At 39.5% G+C, this 20,008-nt stretch overlaps 1 protein-coding gene across 1 annotated transcript in view; it reads left to right on the top strand.

Moving 5' to 3' along the window:
* Window positions 1-3,747: 3,747 nt before the first annotated feature.
* The window catches only part of HTR4 (5-hydroxytryptamine receptor 4), a gene marked incomplete at both ends in the record, with an annotated part of 128,453 nt that continues 112,192 nt past the window's right edge, over window positions 3,748-20,008 (top strand). Inside the window, one exon of the mRNA XM_082652097.1 lies at window positions 3,748-3,773. Within this exon, the coding sequence (XP_082508223.1) occupies window positions 3,748-3,773 (26 nt within the window). The remainder of the gene's footprint in view (window positions 3,774-20,008) is intronic.

The following is a 20,008-nucleotide window of genomic DNA, read 5'->3' as shown; positions in this document are numbered from 1 at the left end:
ATGTACATTGCTATGAATATATGATTTTCCCCATGTTGTAACATTTTCAAATGCAGTTTCAATGAATGAACTTTAGCTAGCTTTTAACTGTTTTCCTTACTTCCAGCTTTTCTTCCTTCTCATCTGTATACAAATACAATGTGGATTTTCTTGTATATAACTAAGGATTTTTTTGTTTGTTTCAAATAATGGTTGGAACCCAACTCAGATTGGCTTACAGAGGAAAAAAGAGAATTTTTTGGCTCAATATAATTGGGAAGTTTAAGTATAAAACTGTCTTAAGACACTGCTAGACCTTAAGCCTCAAATTATCTCATCAGGACTCGGCATTCTCAGTGTTGCAACTCTGTTTTCCTTTGGATGTTAGCTTCGTTTTCAGAAAAGCTCTCCCCACAAAGTGGCACTGATGGCCACCAGCAGCTTTAAATTGAAAGTCTATCAGTTTAGCTACAGCAGGGGAAAGACAGGCTCTTTCTAGCAAAAATCCCAGGGCTGGCTTTACAGTCTAGCTGGTGAGTTAATGAATCCTTGTGGCTAGAGAATGGACTATTCTGATTGGCCAGTCCTGGTCATGTGCTCATCAGTGGGATTGAGGCAGGGGAGGCATTCCACAAAGGAAAATCAAGGCACTGTTCTCAGAGAAAGAGGAAATAAATGGTCAGCAGAAAATTAAAGCAAATATTCAGTTTCATGAGGAGTTTCCCTTGTTAACAGTGGGAGGAAGTGTGATAGGATGACAAAAGCTATGCAAGATAAAGCTTGAGTTTCAGAATTCACAACCCTGGATTGAATTCTCAGTTTGGTTAAGTGCTAGCTGTGTGACTTTGGCAAGTCAGTTAACCTCTTTGACCCTTAGTCTTTTCATCTAACAATAGACATAAAGTCTCAGAGGTTGGAGGAGAACGAAAAGGACAGGATTTGGCACTTGTTAATACTTAGTAAAGAGTAAATAAATAAGATGAACTGGTTTTTGATACTTTTAAAAATTACAGTATTTATTCTGGAGTGGTTCATATACTACCTCCCAGAGGGAAAGTCACAAGCTCTCAAACCTCAGTTTCCTCATTTGCAAAACGAATTAACTACTTAGTTGACTCAAGAAATATCTATGAAGAGAATACTTTAGGCATTTTTCTAGGCACTGAGGTTATAATAGTGATCAAGATATAACTATGCCCTCTGGAAACTTATATTTTAGTAAGAGAGATAGATCACTACTAAAGAAGCAATGGCGTATATATAAGGTGTGTACGAAGAAGAAAAAAATAGAGTGGATACAGAGGACGGAAACTTTCAGAAAATGAGGTCTGAAATTTTATTTAGATGGTCAGGGAAGTGACAGCCTTATTTCCTGTGTCCCTAAGGAAGTAAGGGAGTGATTTACATGGTAGCATTCCAGGGAGAGGAAACAAGTGAAAAGGCTCTGAGGTGAGAGCCTACTGTGATGGTCAAGGAAAGACACAAAACCAAAGAGTTCAAAGGTGGTGAGGGGGTGGGGCATGGCTAACGTTGAGTTGGAGAGGAGCTGGGACCAGATCATGATAAGGAGTTTGAATTTTATTTTAAGCATGACAGAAAGCCACTAGAATTTTATATAGGCAAGAAATGATCTGACTTCCATTTAAAAAATATTCTGGCTACCATGGGGAGAAGAGATGATAGTGGAGCTAGCAGGAGACCAGTTAGGAAAGTTAGGAAAGTAGTTAGGACACCAGTTGGGAAAGGAGATGGTGGCTTGGACCAGTGCTGGTTTTGGAGGTAATGAAAATAAGTCAGATTGAGGAATCATTTTCAAAGCAGAGGGAGTGAGTTTGCTGATAGTTTGATTGTAGGGTGTGAAAAAATGTGTTTTATCTGTGCGACTGGATAAATAGTGGAGCCATTTACTGAGATGGAGAATACTAGGGGAGGAGTAGGTTTTTGTGCTGGAGTGGGAAATGAAGGGTTTAGTTTGAAATGCTTTTTAATCATACAAGTTGAGATGTCAGGTAGGTGATATGAGTGTGGGAAAGGCCTAGACTTTATAACTTTGGAAATCTCTAGTGAACAGACTTTTAAGCAATGGGAATGGATGTTAATCTGTTATTTTTTGCTCCTTCCAGAAACATAGGTTATTTATACAATCTGTATTAGGACACTAGCTAGTGAAAATAGGTAACTGTATTGTTATGATTAAAATAGTATGAGTATTTTCAGTTTTTTTAAACCGTTTTTGAGGGTGGGTAATCGTATCCCTTTGAGAATCTAGTAAACTCTTGATCATCATCTGCCTAGAAAAAAAATAGATGTGCACACGCATCATCTCACTTCAGGAATGATTTTAGATAGAGGAGTACAAAGGATGGAACCCTGCCGCTTCAGTAGTTAGGGCTTTGTACTTATGTACTTCAAATAAAAGATTATTCCAGATTCAAAATGTAAAAGAGATAGAAGTAGACAGAAGTGCTTTGCTTGAGATCAGAGTAGGGGATTGAGTCCTGTAGGCTGAGCCTTCCTCATACCTGTCACAAACCCAGAAGTGCCCTTGGGAGCCCTTGTTAATCTTAGAGGCTTTAAAGAATAAACTTTGAAAAACACAGAGAAATCCATGTCCTTTCCAGCTCTGGTGGCCTGCCATTCTTTTCCTGGCTGCCAGGCATATATGTTTGGTTCACCCTGACCAAGGAATCCAAGGGCCCAGGCTGAGTTTCATGGTTTTATGTAGATAAACAGATTTACAGTTTCTTCCCTGTAAAATTTTATTGGAAAACCAGCAGATGGAATTATAGAATGTCAGAGCTAGAAGTAAACCCAGAGATCATCTCTTCCAATCCCTTCTGTTTATTGAGAAGTAGAGGATGAAGTTAGAAGGAGAAAGGGTTTTGCTTAGGGTAACCCCAAAGGAAACAGACGGAGATCCACCCCTACATTCTCTGGTTCACCATGTTTTAGAACAAATGTGGTGAAAAATATAGGAATTCTTCTGAAAACTGAAACTACACAGCCAGTTCAGAGAGCTGACTTGGTGGAGATCAGTGAGTGTCCATCCATTAAAGGGTATAAGGTCTTCTGAGGGTCTATGCTAGAGGAACTTACAGTAGTTTGAAAGTTGATTCCTCTTCAATTGTGAGTTCTTAGCCTGGGGTTCATGGAGGGGCCTCAAGGAATTACGGGCTCCCCAGAAAGTGTGTATGTATGTACATGCACATCTATTTTTTTTTCTAGGAAGAGGGTTCTCAGGAGTTTACTAGATTCTCAGAGATTTATCCATCCTCAAAAAGGGTTTTTTAAAAAAACAATCTGAAAAATCCTCATAGGAAACAAGATGGCTGACCATTTTAGGCAGTGTACTATTTTAATCATAACAATGCAGTTACCTGTTTTCACCAACTAGTGTCCTAATGCAGATCATATAAACAAGCTATGTATCTGGGAAGAGCAAAAAATAAAGATTAAACATGGAGTAAAAAGAAATACTTCTACGTTTTAATCTCTAAGAGATTAGTCAAATGTAAAGAAACTTTTTGCAGTACTCAGCTGTGCCATACCTCAGTATGCCAATAGCTTTTTGCTGTAGTGTTATTTATTAAATACTTTTCTGACATGCTACAAAAGTCCTAATAATTAGGAAGCAATGATTATTTGGCATTTGTTCCCTTCACGACTTTTATTTTCCTACATTACATTTTTGTCTAATCGCTTTTTTATTTCCCCATTATAGTACCCTGTGCACACTGAAATCCAACTCACCCATGCCTATTTCCTGTAATGGACGAACTTGATGCTAATGTGAGGTATGTTACATTTCTGTATATATTGTGCTGTAAATTGTGGTCATTTGAACTCTAAGGTCTCTGAAAAGTCTGTTGTAGTAGAGTTACAAAGCTAATAGATGTGGATTTTCTTCAATATTTCTTATATAATTGTGAGTGTGGTACTGTTTGATTATTAATGTTTTTTCATTTCTGCTTAAATGATAAATATAATATGGCTATAAATGATTCCAGATGCCTATACTAAAAGTCTGCATTACGGGAGATGCTCCTCCATGAAAATAGATATTCATCTCTGTAATAGGAAGAAAGAAGATGTATTTAAATGGGGGTAAAAATAGCTTAAGAATATTTATCTGTACATCTAAACTTTAGATATATGTTTAAATAGCTTTTTGTGACAAGTGCTAGTTTGCCACTTCTTTTATCAACCAGGTCATTAGATTATGTGACATGATGGTTGCATGGTATAGTTACATAAAGCTAAATGATTTTTGTTTTGTTTTTCTGTAATTTCCTGCAACCCTTGGAGATCAAATAATAGGATGGCTTCTAGGGATTTTTTTTTTCTTTAAAGGCTTGCTGCATTTTATTCGGTACAACCAAATATTGTGGAGAAAATTGTATTCAATAAGGCTTAAATATTATGAATTGGCATTTGAGGCTGAAGATATCATCGATATCAGTAGCTGGAAGACATGCTCAAAAAATACATTTTTGGTGCAATCACAGGAGCAGTTTTTCTTTCATTTGAGATCTGTAGGAAAGCACATTTCAGGTATAGGTCAGGGGCACTATGCCTCTGTGTTTGATGTAGGAGAACGCTGTGACAAAATGGAGCTGTCAAATATCTTGACAGAAACTCACACAGAAACTCGAGTGTAATGTGACTGGAGCTGCAAAGATGTACTATCACCCCAATGCAGGGGTTCCTTAAAGATAGAATATGTCTCATGAATAATCCCTGGCACATGGTGGGTATTTAATAAAGAGTTATTGATCAGCCAGTAATTGTACATATATTTCAAATAGGGTGATGTTCTAGTACACTTAGGTATGCACAGAGACTCTATATTCAGCAGTAAAACATTTTACACTCCCAATGGAAGCATCGTGGACTTTGATATTTACCAAACACACTGACTTGGTGCAGTCTTAGGACTTTAACAGAGATTTTTAGGCTAGTACCACATACTTAATTTTCCTCTGAAAATTTGTGGCATTATTTGCACAGAGAAAGCAAAGTGGAATCTAGAGAGTCTCCATTTTATTTTTATTAATTAAAAGGCCAAAGTGAGCAGTGTCAATGGTGATAAGTTTATCAAATTATTTTAAGTTTCAGACATTGTATTAAACTGGATCAGTTGGTTAAAATCAGTACTTCTTTCTGGATGATTCAGGTAGTATGATCCCTAACATTTCCAGCTTTTCAACGTTTATTTATAGCAGCATTGGATTCTAATAGCAGAATACAATTCAATTAAATGAACATTAGCCATTCTCCTGGGTGCTGTAGATCTGCAATGCAGGCTACAAGATGATATCACCCCTCCGAATCTTGTCTCTGGACTATCCTCTCTGTTTGATTTCTAACCTGATCCCGTCAACGTATGCTCATCCTCACCTACTCCCCATCTCTACCCACAATACTGGTAACATGCAAGTGCCACAGACTTTCCAGCCATTTCCTTCTCAGCCCACCCTCTGGGTGTCCATAGTAAAGGACCTTTATTTACCAAATCGTGATGCATGGATCAGTAGTAATGCATGATGATTTTAGGTGGTACATGAATATCTGTTTTATTTTTAAAAAAATATTTATTTTAAGGTAACCTTATGGTGGTAATACTATTTTGCCACTGATAGTAGTGAAATAGAGTTTTCTTTTAAAATACATTTACTTAAAATTTGAAAGTAAGTTTTACTTAAAGAAAAAATTATTAGCAGTGTTTTATCATTATTATTATTGGCCATTTTGGGTTTTTGTTGCTGCACGTGGGCTTTCTCTAGTTGTGACGAGCGGGGGCTACTCTTTTTTTTTTTTTTTTTTTTTTTTTTGCGGTACACGTGCCTCTCAATGTTGCGGCCTCTCCCGTTGCGGGGCACAGACTCCGGACACGCAGGCTCAGCAGCCATGACTCACGGGCCCAGCCGCTCCGTGGCATGTGGGATCTTCCCGGACCGGGGCATGAACCTGTGTCCCCTGCATCGGCAGGCGGACTCTCAACCACTGTGCCACCAGGGAAGCCCGGGGGCTACTCTTTGTTGCAGTGCGTGCGCTTCTCATTTTGGTGGCTTCTCTTGTTGCGGAGCACGGGCTCTAGGTACGCGGGCTTCAGTAGTTGCAGCACGTAGGCTCAGTAGTTGCAGCACGTGGGTCCTAGAGCGCAGGCTCAGCAGTTGTGGTGCACAGGCTTAGTTGCTCTGTGGCATGTGGGATCTTCCCAGACTAGGGCTTGAACCCATGTCCCCTGCATTGGCAGGCGGATTCTTAACCACTGTGCCACCAGGGAAGTCCCTATACAGCAGTGTTAATTATATTTATCACGTTGTACTTAGGCGTTTGCATCTTTTACCTGCCTTCATCCTTGTTAAGAGAGTAAATCCTAAGAGCTCTCATTGCAAGAAAAAGTATTTTTTTTCTATTTCTTTAATTATGTATCTGTATGAGATCATGGATGTTCACTAAACTTATTGTGGTACTCATTTCATGATATATGTAAGTCAGCTCATTATGCTGTACACCTTAAACTTATACAGTGCTGTAAGTCAATTATATCTCCATAATGCTGGAAAAAAAGAAAAATAATACGTACTTTAAAAATATTCATTAATAAATGAATGTGAAAAAAATCACAAGGGTACTATGCAGATGACTAGGGTCCAGAAACCCATGTTCTAGGAGTAACTAGGTAGAGTAAATTTTATCATTTGAAGAATAGGAACCAGAAATTTTTTTTTGGTAAGGAAATGTCTTCACTTGGTAAAGTGCCTGTATAGAGTGAAAGCCAAAGGGTCTGGGTCCCTGGCACAGGAGAGGAATTTTTTAACTTGCTCTGAAGACAGGAAATTGAGTGACCAGAGGAGGGAGAAGGTAGGAAGAGAGAAGATTCAGAGAAGGAGAGTCTGGATCCTGCTTAGCAGAAGGTGGGATATCTAGCTGCGTGGTGGCTGTAAGACGTTGAGAGGAGTTAGGTTGCATCTTTTTGTTTGTTTGTTTAAAAATGCATGATGTGTGCTGACCTCTCCCAACACTGAGTTCTTCAGCAAAATTTTCTACCTTGGCTAGGAAAAGAGTGTGGAATGTTTACTATGTGTGAGGTCATCATGAGCTATAAACTTAACGTGTATTATCCTTCTAATTTTTAAAACAATCCTCTGAGGCACATCATTATTATCCCCATTTTACAATGTGTGATAATTAAGGTACGAAGAGGTTAAGTAAACTGCTCAAGGTCATAAAACCACACTGCCTCCTACTATACTACAGATATTTTATATGAGTGTGTGTGTGTGTGTGTGCGCGCGCGCACACGCGCATGTGTAAATTGGTGAGATGCCTGACATTCCTGTCTGGGTAAACGTAGTTTGGAAGAGAGAATGCATGTGTGAGAATGAGCAACCCAAAGGCATAGGATGAGTGTGAATCTGAAATCTGAGAGAAAGATTTCTGCGGGCTATAGAATTGAGAGTCTCCAGCCAATTTTCCCCACATATCAAGGAACAGAGAAGTCCTAGTTGACACTTAGGGCTAAATAAAATGTCTAGCATTTAAGTATTTTGTCAGGTCATACTGGTTACTTAATTTTTGGTTTGTTTGGTTTCATTTAATTGAGTTTGCTATTTCACCATGATCCTTGCTATTGTATATCTACCAGTGTTATTGACTATAAACATCAGAAACTAACTTGCTGGGTTTCCCTGGTGGCACAGTGGTTAAGAATCCGCCTGCCAATGCAGGGGACATGGTTCGAGCCCTGGTCTAGGAAGATCCCACATGCCACAGAGCAGCTAAGCCTGTGCACCCACAACTACTGAGCCTGCGCTCTAGAGCCTGCGAGCCACAACTACTTAGCCTGCATGCCACAACTACTGAAGCCTGTGCACCTAGAGCCCATGCCCCGCCACAAGAGAAGCCACCGCAATGAGAAGCCCACACCACAATGAAGAGTAGCTCCTGCTCGCCGCACCTAGAGAAAGCCCGGACATAGCAATGAAGACCCAACCCAGCCATAAATAAATAAATAAATTTATAAAAAAGAAAGAAAGAAAGAAACTAACTTGCTAACATATTCAAAGGTAATTTTTGGGAAGCTACAATGTATATGTTCAAAGAATTAAGGTGAAAATTCTGGGGGACCAGGTTTGTAAATAAACAAGAACTTCGAGAATTCTAGTAGAGCTAGGAAGTGGAACAGTGGCCAACCATGGGAAGAAGTGGTCAGTACATTTCTGTGTCATGGATAATGTCCAACCATTTCCTCTTTCTATATGCTACTCAAGAGTCAGAGTCAGACATCTGATTGACCAGGCTAAGTCCATTTCATAATGGGAGGCAGGTATCACTCAAGATGACATGCAGTGGAGGAAAGTTAAATCCTCCAAAGTAATTGATGCTTTTTAGGAAGGGGGAATTGAGGCTTGGTAGCCAAAATATGTTAATGTCCAGCTCCATTCGTTTTGTAGCGGTTGGATTTATTTATGGTATTTCAATAATGCTGCTCCATTGGTAAATAAAAATATGTGAGGGTTCCTTCATTAGTTTGATATAATTAGTTAAGCACCTAAACGATGTGCGAGGAAGAGTTAACATAAGTGCCTGTTCTTAAGGATCTCAAGCTAGAAGACAGTTGCACAAATAGCATGTAATACAATGACAAAAGAACCCAAATAGTGGGCTATACAATGAGCTGTATTCTCTGTGAACTAACTATAAGGGAGGACTAAAAAAAAAAAAAAAAAAAAAAAAAAATGCTAGGTTTGGATTTTAGAAATAGGAGAAGCATTACAAGCATTATTTCCCTTAAGAGCTTTCACTGCAGAGAACAGTCGATATAGGATGGATTGACTCAGGATGAAAAGCTAGCAGTGAATCAGGCCCTGGTTGGAGCGGCAAGTTCCTGATGAGTCCTGTCCCTTGGTAAATACCGTAGTGTCTCACAAACTTAGCAGTCACCCCTTTCCAGGCAGTCTGACACCCACCTGATGTCAGTTTTTGGTCTGTTTGCTTCTTGTTGGGGCTCTAGAGGAGACAGCTGCATTCTTTTTGAAGGGTTGAAGAAAGGAAAATGGAAACAGTGGCTTCAGTGATTTTGTAGCAGATACTCTTTGAGGATATCATTGGCCTGTGTTTGGGCAGCGAGCCTGGTGGTGCCTTACCCCAGTGCTATCCCTAAGCCCCTGAGGCTGCTTAATGCAGCCCTGAAACACTGCCTGACTTCAGAGATAACCCATGCCTTCTGTTTTGTTTTAACTACCAGATTCTTCCCACTGACATGTGGTTTTCCTCAGCTCAAGTGTGATCCCTAAAGGCCACCCAGGTCTCCGTTCTTTTCTTCCTCCTGTTTATTACACTTATACAGTTTCTGCTTTCTAAGAATTTTTTTTTTTCTATCAATTTCTAGTTCCAGAAAGTACAGGGTTCAGGCAGAAGATGTAAGGGGAGGAAAAGTCCAAATATACACACAGTTGTTCTTTGAAGATTTCTCAAGATAAATACCTCAGACTTTGAGTGGAGAGAAAGTTTATTTTTTAATCTTGATTCTTTTTAGCTGTGGCTTCTTCCTAGCCTTGACTCAGCGCCCTGCCCCAGTACACTTTCCTGCTGCACTGCCTCTCTTTAGTAAGAATACCTTGGTTTAATACTGTTTCTCCTCTACAGAAAAACTGTTGTGCTTTCTCATTAATGTTTCTCACTAGCAACCAAAAAAGCATCATATAGGAATGATTAATCATATAAATGGTAGCATTTCCCTCCTTTTGCTACGGTTTCTAGCAAAGTCAGAACCAAATTTATAACTACCACTGGCAACTATAGAAGATCTCCAGGCACTTATTATGGCTGTAACATGCCCTTATTTTATTTTTCCAGCCCTTTTTGTCACTTCATCTTACTTTGTTTGCTTTCTTAACTGCATCTTATATTGTTTATTTTTATAAGCCACTTTAAGGAAAGAAGGAAGAAAGATAGGGAGAAAGGAATCCAAGAAGAAACCTTTTTTCCAAGGGAGAATCTTTCTTCCTTCTTTGGTAGGGCTTGATGCCATGTGCTGGGGAGCCAGTAATCATTGAACAGAAGATCAAGATGGCAAGCTTTTGTATAAAGCACAAAAAATCTGAATAAATGCCAAAAGCTGAATACTCTAAAATATAAAATACATACACGATGTAAGTACAACCACCTGCTGTACACACATCACAACATTAATTAAAAGCCGTAACAAAGAAGAGTATCTGGCTTCGAGTTACAGTTAAACTTTGAACAACATGGGTTTGAACTGCTTGGGTCCACTTACATGCAGACTTTTTTCAAAAGTAAATGCTACAGTACTGCATGGTCCGAGATTGGTTGAATCCATGGATGTGGAACTATGGGTACTGAGGGCCAAGTATAAGTTATACACAGATTTTTCAACTGCTCAGAGGGTTTGTGCCCTTAAACCCCAAGTTGTTCAAAGGTCAACTGTAATTACCCAGTTGCTTTAATTCTGTCATGGCACTAATTTGCAATTCATTACTTCAAATCAAGAAATAAAATTAATTGTAAATCGATGTGCCTATGAGAATTAATTGAAATCCAATTTTAGCAAAGAGAAAAAAGAACAATTTTTAAAATAAGGGAGTTGATTTCTGGTTTGATTATTAGTACTGGTGACAATACTTATATTTCACTAAAGTCTCAGGATGAAGTTGGAATTTTTAATGCTAAATATTCTAAAGCCTTGAAATAACTCCTAGAGTTTAAAATCAATGTGTGCAAGTTGTCAGCCCTAAAGACTTACCAATATGTAATTGATTTGGAAGCAGAGTTAATTCATGTTTGTAACCTGGCAGTTGCAACTGTGAACATGTGCAACTTTAAGTCAGTGAAACGTTTTGCAGGAAATCTCTCTTCAGGCTTTGAAATTGTGACATGTATTAGCATATAAGGAGAAAGTGAGTGGGTACCATTTAAAATGGGTTATTTTTATGTTGCTTTAGAAATGTAAATAAGAATCATACTCAACTTTATTGCTTGACTGATACAATGGTGATTATTCAGTTAGTCTTCTAATTAGATCATGAGCATAGTGACTATGAACTGGAACTTACCCTGTAGTGGAAACTCCTGTTCCTCATGGGGTCACAGGGGACCTTAAGGGAGAGGGTGACATTTATGTTCCTAAAACAATGGTCTCTTGCAATGGGTGAAATTCGCTGGTTGTGGCACAAAGCTAGCAGTCCTCTACATCAGGGGGTCCCCAACCCCCGGGCCTTGGACCGATAGCGGTCCACGGCCTGCTAGGAACCGGGCGGCCCAGGGCAAGCAAGCGAAGCTTCATCTGCCACTCCCCATCACTGACATTACCACCTGAAGCATACCCCCCCACCCCCCACCCCCCGCCTCTGTGGAAAAATTGTCTTCCGTGAAACCGGTCCCTGTTGCCAAAAAGGTTGGGAACCACTGCTCTACGTGATGTCACACTACACAGCTTCTGAATTACATATATCACAGTGATTTCAACTGGCAGCATCACAGGAAGCTGGAAGAGTGGGATTTTGGGAAACAAAATGATGTGGGTTCAAGTCTTGGCTTTCTCATTTACTAGCTATATGACCTTGAACTAATTATTTCATTTTCAGAGCCTTTAGTTTTGGCATCTGAAAATGTTTTTTTGTAAGGATTATAATGTAGGTAATACTCTTAGCATAGTATCTCACACATACATGGATCGAACAAATGGTAAGTGTTGTCTTTAGTGCTCACAGTAACCATGAGATATTGGCTTTATTACCCCTAGGACTGATAATTAACTACTCTGTAAGTTTCTTGATTGCTTAAATTTGGTGTCCATTTAATTGGCTGACCTTATTAATCAGTTGTTAACTTTTTTTGACTATTTGTCCCGGATTGTGCCCATTCTCTGTTGAGGAAACTGAGGCTCCCAGAGGTGATAGAAACAAGGGGCATAATTGGGATGAGACCACGGCTCTTCTGTGCTCTCTATTCAGCACTGTTTTCTCTTTACTCTGCAGCTTCCATGAATGTGGATCCATTCCTTTTTGGGAATTGGAGAATCTAGGGTTCAATCCTGTGACTCTTTGACTCTTAGTCTTGTGTTCTATTCAATAAAGACAGCTCTCCATTATATGCAATGCATCCCTAGATTGAAGATCTTTGTTTAGAGGAAAACACCTCTGACTTGTTTCTTTCTGCTTCTATATTTATCAGTGTCCAGTTGGGAAAATAGAGGCTGTTTAATAAATTTCAAGAAAAGGAGGTTTAATGCAGGGCATTGGTCACAAAGCTCCCTGGAAGGGCAAGAAGAAGGGGATGTTAACCAGAGGTCATGAAGCTTCACGGATCCGCTGCAAGCCCTGCTCCCATCACATCTGTTGCTTAAGGAATCATCATTTGCTGCTGCTCTCACTGCTAATGGCACCTCCAGATATTGGAGAAAAAGGTTCTTTTTCCTTCTCAAAGTCCAGTTTCCCATTCTGAACCTCCTATGGAGAACATAACCAGAAGCTAGCTGGCAAGGAAGTATGGAAAATGTAGTTTTTAGGCTTCTACCCTTTCTGATTGAGATAAGTGCCATCATCCAGAGTCACATTTCTAGTAAGAAGTGAAACCAGTGTTTTCACCCAGTTTGTTTGATGTCAGAACCTAAGTTTCAGTTTGCTTGTGCAAAAATTTCTGTGTTGTAGAGTATCTGTTCTATACATTTTTAGACTTGGGTTCCCAAACTAAAGACCTGGCACATATGTTTTTCTGGCCTGTCTCAGTTTTTTTTTTTTTTTTTTTTAACATCTTTATTGGGGTATAATTGCTTTACAATGGTGTGTTAGTTTCTGCTTTATAACAAAGTGAATCAGTCATACATAAACATATGTTCCCATATGTCTTCCCTCTTGCGTCTCCCTCCCTCCCACCCTCCCTATCCCACCCCTCCAGGCTGTCACAAAGCACCAAGCCAATATCCCTGTGCCATGCGGCTGCTTCCCACTAGCTATCTACCTTACTACGTTCGTTAGTGTGTATATGTCCATGACTCTTTCTCGCCCTGTCACAGCTCACCCTTCCCCCTCCCCATAACCTCAAGTCCCTTCTCTAGGAGGTCTGCGTCTTTATTCCTGCCTTACCCCTGGTGTCTCAGTTTTTAAAAATTGACTTAAGCACCTGTGGGGAGGCTGGGCACTCTCCAGTTTACCAGAGAAACAATGAATCCTGTTGCCTGCAAAGAACCATTACATTACCTTCCATAGCTACAGCGTCCAGTTGGTCAGGGAGTTCGATCTACCTACCACACCCTTGAAGGCTTTTTATTTTATCACTTAAATTTTGAAAACAGTGGTAAGAATCATTTCTAATTTTATAGATCATATTATGACACTTAGTACCTGCTATTTTTTCCCTGGAAATTTGTCTTATTATCATTTAGCAAATAGGCTTGTACTGAATTAAAGAACTTTTTTCAATTAAAGAATTGGAACAGGTTTCTAAGTAAATATCTGCTAAGCGATTACCACTTGATCAGTCAGGTAATGATGTTCAGGCAATGTTCTTATTTGCATTTCTAAAGAACTGTAAGAATAATCTTTTTTTTTTCCACTCTCTTCCGCCTACTCACTTGCTCCTGAGCTTATAATGGCTTTATTAATTTAAGTGCTTGCAAAAAGTATTATACAAAGTACTCATCCTTGAATGTTCCATACTATCGTGCCCTTTGCATAACAGATACAGATGCATATTTATTGTAAGGTCTCACTGTCAACAGTGTAACTGACATTTTTAGCCTTACCTTATCTCAAATGCCAACATTGTTCATTATGTATAATTATTGCAATCCAAACTGTCAAAAGTTGAATTCTAGAAAAAGTGTATGTGTAGATAGTATAGAACTCTGAAGTTGCTTTTTAAATATGAATAAAAGACAATTTCTCAGCATTCAAAAAATATTGGTAATAGTAAATGAAGAAAACTAGATATGGAAGGTTCAGAAATGTGACCAGTCTGCACAAAAGAGGGAAAAGTCATGTCAGATATTGTGGGAGGATGACTCTGAGTACAGGCTGAATTACAGTGGATGACAGGAGTTACGGGCTCAGGGACTCAGGCGACTGTTATACTTGTCCAAGGGATGGTGGATAAGGACCGGAACTAGGAATGAGGGAGTAGGGATAGAGGGAGAAGACACAGATTCTAGAGGAATTTAAGAAGTAGAATTCATGGTAGAAGGTGACCAATTGAATGAGAAAGAAGAGGAAGACATTTTGAAGGTGACCATGGAGCAGTAGGGTGTCTGAAGAAATAGAGCATAGTTCGGAGCTGGTGGAGATGGAGGAAACTGTGAGACATTCTGGTGATAAACATCTAATAGAAAGTTGGCTAAATTGGTGTGGGGCTCAGAGGGGAAATGTTTGGGGAAAGATTCTGATCCCATCTGATGCATGATGGATCGAATGGAATAGAAATTGATCCCCAAAGCTCTAATTATCTTCTAGACAAGAGAAAAATGAATGTAGCTCTCTAAATATTAATATCAAAGAGACTGCCTGTATATGAAACTTCTTCCTTCTTGAGACTTCAGGGGTTATTTCATTCTCTAACTTGCAAGTAATAAGGAAGTTTTGCACAATTAGGATGTGTGTAAGAGTTACAACTATGACCCTACTGAATTCCTAACCTCAGAAAACTTATGCAAGCAAGCCACCTCCTGTACATCTGGAAATACTAAATTATTTCCTTTGTAATTTCATTTCTAGTCAGTGTGATTGTGGGAATTGAGTCTAATATTTTTCATGGTAAATAAATTATTTATGACTCATGGGGTTATGATGTAAGAAAGGCACAAGTATTTGGAAAATAAATAGTGCATTGATTTACTGTGAGTTTTAGACAGGCTATGTTAATTAAGGATTTCAACCAATGTAGTACTTTAGTAAAGGATAGGATAGAATTCCCTCTGTAAAAGGGAATGTTTTCGTGGCTTGTCCTGGGATTGAATTTTATCATTGCATCACTGACAGAAGTTTTGAAAACAAACTGAGTTGCCCCAAAGAATCCTGAGAATCAGAAAAATCTGGCAGATTTCTGTTTGCAACTACAAACGTGTTATTTTCTATGGTTGTGTTACTGATGGGCTATCCAGTTTGACACTCCTAATTGACAGGAAGAAGTACCAGCCAACCAGTCTTCTAGCTTGTTGAGAGATTTTATAGGCCTCTCAGACCAGTTCTCTGGTGAGTCAGCCTGAGGTTGGGGTTATGACTTTTTTATACTAGTGAAAGAGGAATTGGCTCTGAGTAAAGATCAGCTTTGGAATCTGGGAAGCGCATTTGTGGGAACAAAAGCAGAAGAGAGAAACATTCAATCCACTTCAGAAAAAACTTTGCTTCTAAGAACCTCCACTTTAATTGTTTTCAGGAACATTGATGCTGCTAATTAAAAGTAGCAAAGTAGAAAGGTATTTAAAATATCTCATCTAGTCAAAAAGCCCTAAGCAGTTAGTCATATTTTTAAAAAATTTGTAATTCATATTTGATTAATTGTGACATGCTTCTATGCAAGTTATGCTGAACTGATGAGGTTTTACTCTGTGGGAAAAAAAATAACTAGTAACCTTTTTACACCAGCTTAATTTTAGGACTGTTTTATTTAGAATTATGTAACCTTGACTCTGCAACCCTCTCCTCCTCTTCCTGTCATTTCTGTCATTAGACCTCACCATTTCTTTTCTGAGCGATTGGCGTCATCGCCAAACTCCTTTCTTGACTATGGCTCTCCCACCTCCAGTTCATTTAGAAGTCACATGACTGGCCATCTTTCTATAGCTTATGATTAATCATGCCCATCCCCTGTCTTTTGTCAACTTCCTATTCACACTTTGAATTCAAACTTATCTTCTACAGACCCACAAGCCTTCCCAACCTCTCCAGATCTCTGTATACAAATTGCTATTATCAATTGTTTGTAATTGTCAGAGTTGATTGTAGTTATTTGTTTAATATGTCTACCTCCTCTGCTGGATTTCATGTGGCCAGTATTTATCACACTGTCTGGCATATTATAGTGTTGGAGGAATTTAACTAAAATTGAGAAAGCCTTTATATTTCACTTTACAACTCTTTAGACAAGATCTCATCATCACTCCAGGCCTGTCATAGACAGGTTTGTGCCCAGTAGATATTAGCAGCCACCACCTCTTCCTCCCACCCCGCATACACCAAATTTCACTTGGAGTTATGGATTCGGAGGCTATGAGATTTGGAGAGGAGACAGGAGGATGGAAAGGACACCAGTTCTCTATTTGAAGTTGAGAAAGCCTCTCCGGTGGGGCTGTTTACAGATTTGCAGCATGACCTCTAGTGACAGGTTTGGTACTCCCTTTATTTTGCGTCCTTTGCCTGGGATGGACTCTTCTGCAGTGCTGCCACCACCATTCCTGCTGTGTCTCACTAACAGGTATCGAGCACTCAATAATGTAGGTGCTGTGCTGAACCCTTTATCACTACTTTTTCATTCACTCTATATAACAATTCTGTGAAGGGTGTGATCTTATCATCTGCATTTTATAGGTAGTAACACTGAGACATAGAAAGATTAATTAACTTGCCCAAGTTCATACAGCTAACACATGGTAGAGTCAAGGATCCAAACTTAACGAGGTCTGACTCCTGAGCTCTGTCTCCTGACTCTGTACTGCAGCTTCCTCTGTACCACGGTACCACGGTGGTGCATTACTGATGCTGGTATTATTATGCCAAGCTCTCAGACCACCATTACTCATTTACTTCTACGTCTGCTACTACTTCAACTATTATTATTAATTCTCTTATTTCTACTGTATTTAGAACCACAACTTTGAGCTCCTAATACTTTCTTTGTTCCAAATACTATGCTAAGTGCTTTATCAACAGTGTCACTGGGGAACAATACAGGTGGCCAACTCTGAGAAAGAAAGCCTGTGTCATCCCAGAGAGAGGAGCCCGTGTGCTCTGTGATCAGAGGAGATTATGCCCTTTTCAATAGGCTTTCTGTTTCTCTTTGTCTCATTCTCCAGGAATTCTTCCTCACCTCTAATAAGAAATCCATTAGTTGTATCGCTTCTGGTTTTTTTTTTCCCCATATTCAGAGGAGACTGAGATTGGGTGGGGACCTAGAATGTTAGCATAATTATGGTCCTTCAGAGACCTTAAGAGAGTTGAAGCCTCTCCCATATCAGAATTCCCACTGTGGTGTCCTAGAAAGTAGATACCTGCTTCTGCTTGAAAATTCCACTCCTCTTTTTAAGTATGTCCAGATAATTGGTTAAATTAGACTTAATCATCAGTTCAATCCAGATTATTATGTATTTCAGTGAAGAAAAGCAACCATGGTGAGACTGTCAAATTATGTAATATTTTAATAGTCAGGTCTGGCAATAGGTTTTATTTTACAGACTATTAAGTTTGCTCTCTGCACCTTTACTCGTTCTCTCATTTTCTGTGCTGTTGTTTAACATGCTACTTCTTTGTCCAGTTGCTGCCCCTGTCTCTTCCCACAGAGCAGGCATCATCTGCATCTGCCTCCAGGGAACAGGTTTGCTGGGCTGGACGGCTTTCCTTAAGACAACTTCAGGGGGCTAGTTCTTTCCTATCTACTTGAAAGCCAGGAGCCCATTTCCATCTCAGTCCCTGGGTTTCCCAAGCAGATAACTCTAGTTTAAGAATGACTGATGCCTTTTCTCTTCTGTCACCTTTTCCTGTTCCCTGCTGTCTTCCTCTTCTACATTGTGTTCCTGGCATGTCACCTTGCATCCCTCTCTCCCTGTCTCCCCTAGTTCTCTTTTTCTCTTGCATTTCTACTCTGCTTGGCACTTCTACTCTCATTTACAACCCATCGTTTTCATCCTCTTCTTTTTTCTCAATATTTTTATCTCCCCTAACCCCTTACTTAGTTCATTGTCAAACATTTTTCTTTTGTTTTACAAATGGATTTTTAGGAATACTTGCATACAAACTTGACAAGTGTTCACCAACTATCTACAATATGTATGGGTGTTTGTGGTTGAAAAGAAGTGTGAGATAACAGTTCTGACTAGTGATAAGACCTCATATTAATAGTTTATTTACAAGGTATTTCAGAGTTTACAGTGTGCTTTATTTTAAAATTTTTATTGGAGTATAGTTGATTTACAGTGTTGTGTTAGTTTCTCCTGTATAGCAAAGTGAATCAGTTATATGTGTACATATATCTACTCTTTGTTAGATTCTCTGCCCATATAGGTCATTACAGAGTCTTGAGTAGAGTTCCTTCTGCTATACAATAGGTCCTTATTAGTTATCATTTTTTTTTGGCCGCACCACATGGCTTGGGGGATCTTAGTTCTCTGACCAGGGATTGAACCCATGCTCCCTGCAGTGGAAGTGCAGAGTCTTAACAACTGGACCACCAGGGAAGTCCCTAGTTACCTATTTTATATACAGTAGTGCGTATGTGTTAATCCCAATTTCCCAACTTATCCCCCTCTCCCCCTTTCCCCTTGGTAGCCATAAGTTTGTTTTCTACATCTATGACTCTATTTCTGTTTTGTAAATAAGTTCATTTGTACCATTTATTTTTAGATTCTACATATAAGTGATATCATATGATATTCATCTTTCTCTCTCTAACTAACTTCATTCAGTATGACAATCTCTAGGTCCATCCATGTTGCTGCAAATGGCATTATTTCATTCTTTTTTATGGCTGAGTAATATTCCATTGTATATATGTACCACATGTATATCCATTCTTCTGTTGGTGGACATTTAGGTTGCTTCCATGTCCTGTCCACATCCATTGTTACCTAATTCTCACAACATCCAGCAAAATAGGGCAAGTATTATTACCCTAACTTACAGATAAAGGAAATGAAATTTTTTTTTTTTTTTTTTTTGCGGTACGCGGTCCCCTCACTGCTGCGGCCTCTCCTGTTGTGGAGTTCAGGCTCTGGACACGCAGACCCAGTGGCCATGGCTCATGGGCCCAGCCGCTCCGTGGCATGCAGGATCCTCCCGGACTGGGGCACGAACCCGCGTCCCCTGCATCAGCAGGTGTACTCCCAACTACTGTGCCACCAGGGAAACCCAGGAAATGAAAATTTGACAGGTTATGAAAAAGATTTTTTGTGCTTAAGGTCACACCACTGGTATATGACAGAACCAAGATTAGAATCCAGGTGTTTTGATTCTGAGTCCAGTGTTATTTTTACTATACATTGGGCAGTAAGTACACACAACAGTATCATAAGTGTATCAGCATGGTAACAGTGGTGTTATATGGTGCTAAAATGTAAATAGAGAGACATGATGTAACTAGGTATTTGTTCTAGGTTGGGATATGTGGAAGTGTTAACTGAAGTCTGGTGAGAAGTGGTGGAGACCTAAAGACAAATTATCCATCAGGATAGGTTTGTTTACAAAGAAACATAACAGGTACATGATGGAATGGTTAGTCCATGAAGTGATGTTATAACAAGCAGCTGGCATCAGGCAAACCCAGCAAATGGTAATATTCCTACCCAGCAGTGGGGAATCTGGAAGTTGACCATTTAAAATCATATAGATCATTGTCCTTAAGGAAGTTTCTCAAGATGTACTAGGGACCAGTGGGAGGAATGGTGAGGGAGACCTCTGACGCTGAAGTGACTGGGGTATGGGAGGTTATTACAAGAGGAAGTCAGAAACATAGGGGTGCATTTGGATACCAGTCAAAGCTGGAATGCAAATTGGCAGCTGGGTCTCAGGCTCCATACTGAAACCGAGAGCCCAGAGCTGGGATGTAACCCAAATGAGCAGTAAGGATGACTTGATGTCGAGGATTGTCAGTAACTCAGCATGAAATATTGACGTGACCTTTGAATTCTCTTGATTATGGATGGACCAGATTTCCAAGGCAGGTTCTAATAAAGAAAATGTGCCCTACAGACCATTTGTTGAAAAGGACAAAATAAAGGGAAAATTCAGGGTGAGCTTACATCAACAGGGGAGCCTTCATGAGAAGTTGCCTTTGAAATACAGGAAAAATATAGATT

The sequence above is a fragment of the Grampus griseus genome (genome assembly GCF_964374135.1).
Source record: "Grampus griseus genome assembly, chromosome: 3".
Lineage (NCBI taxonomy): Eukaryota > Metazoa > Chordata > Mammalia > Artiodactyla > Delphinidae > Grampus > Grampus griseus.
Note: the sequence above shows the minus strand (reverse complement) of the source record. Positions and strands in the feature narration are given on the sequence as shown.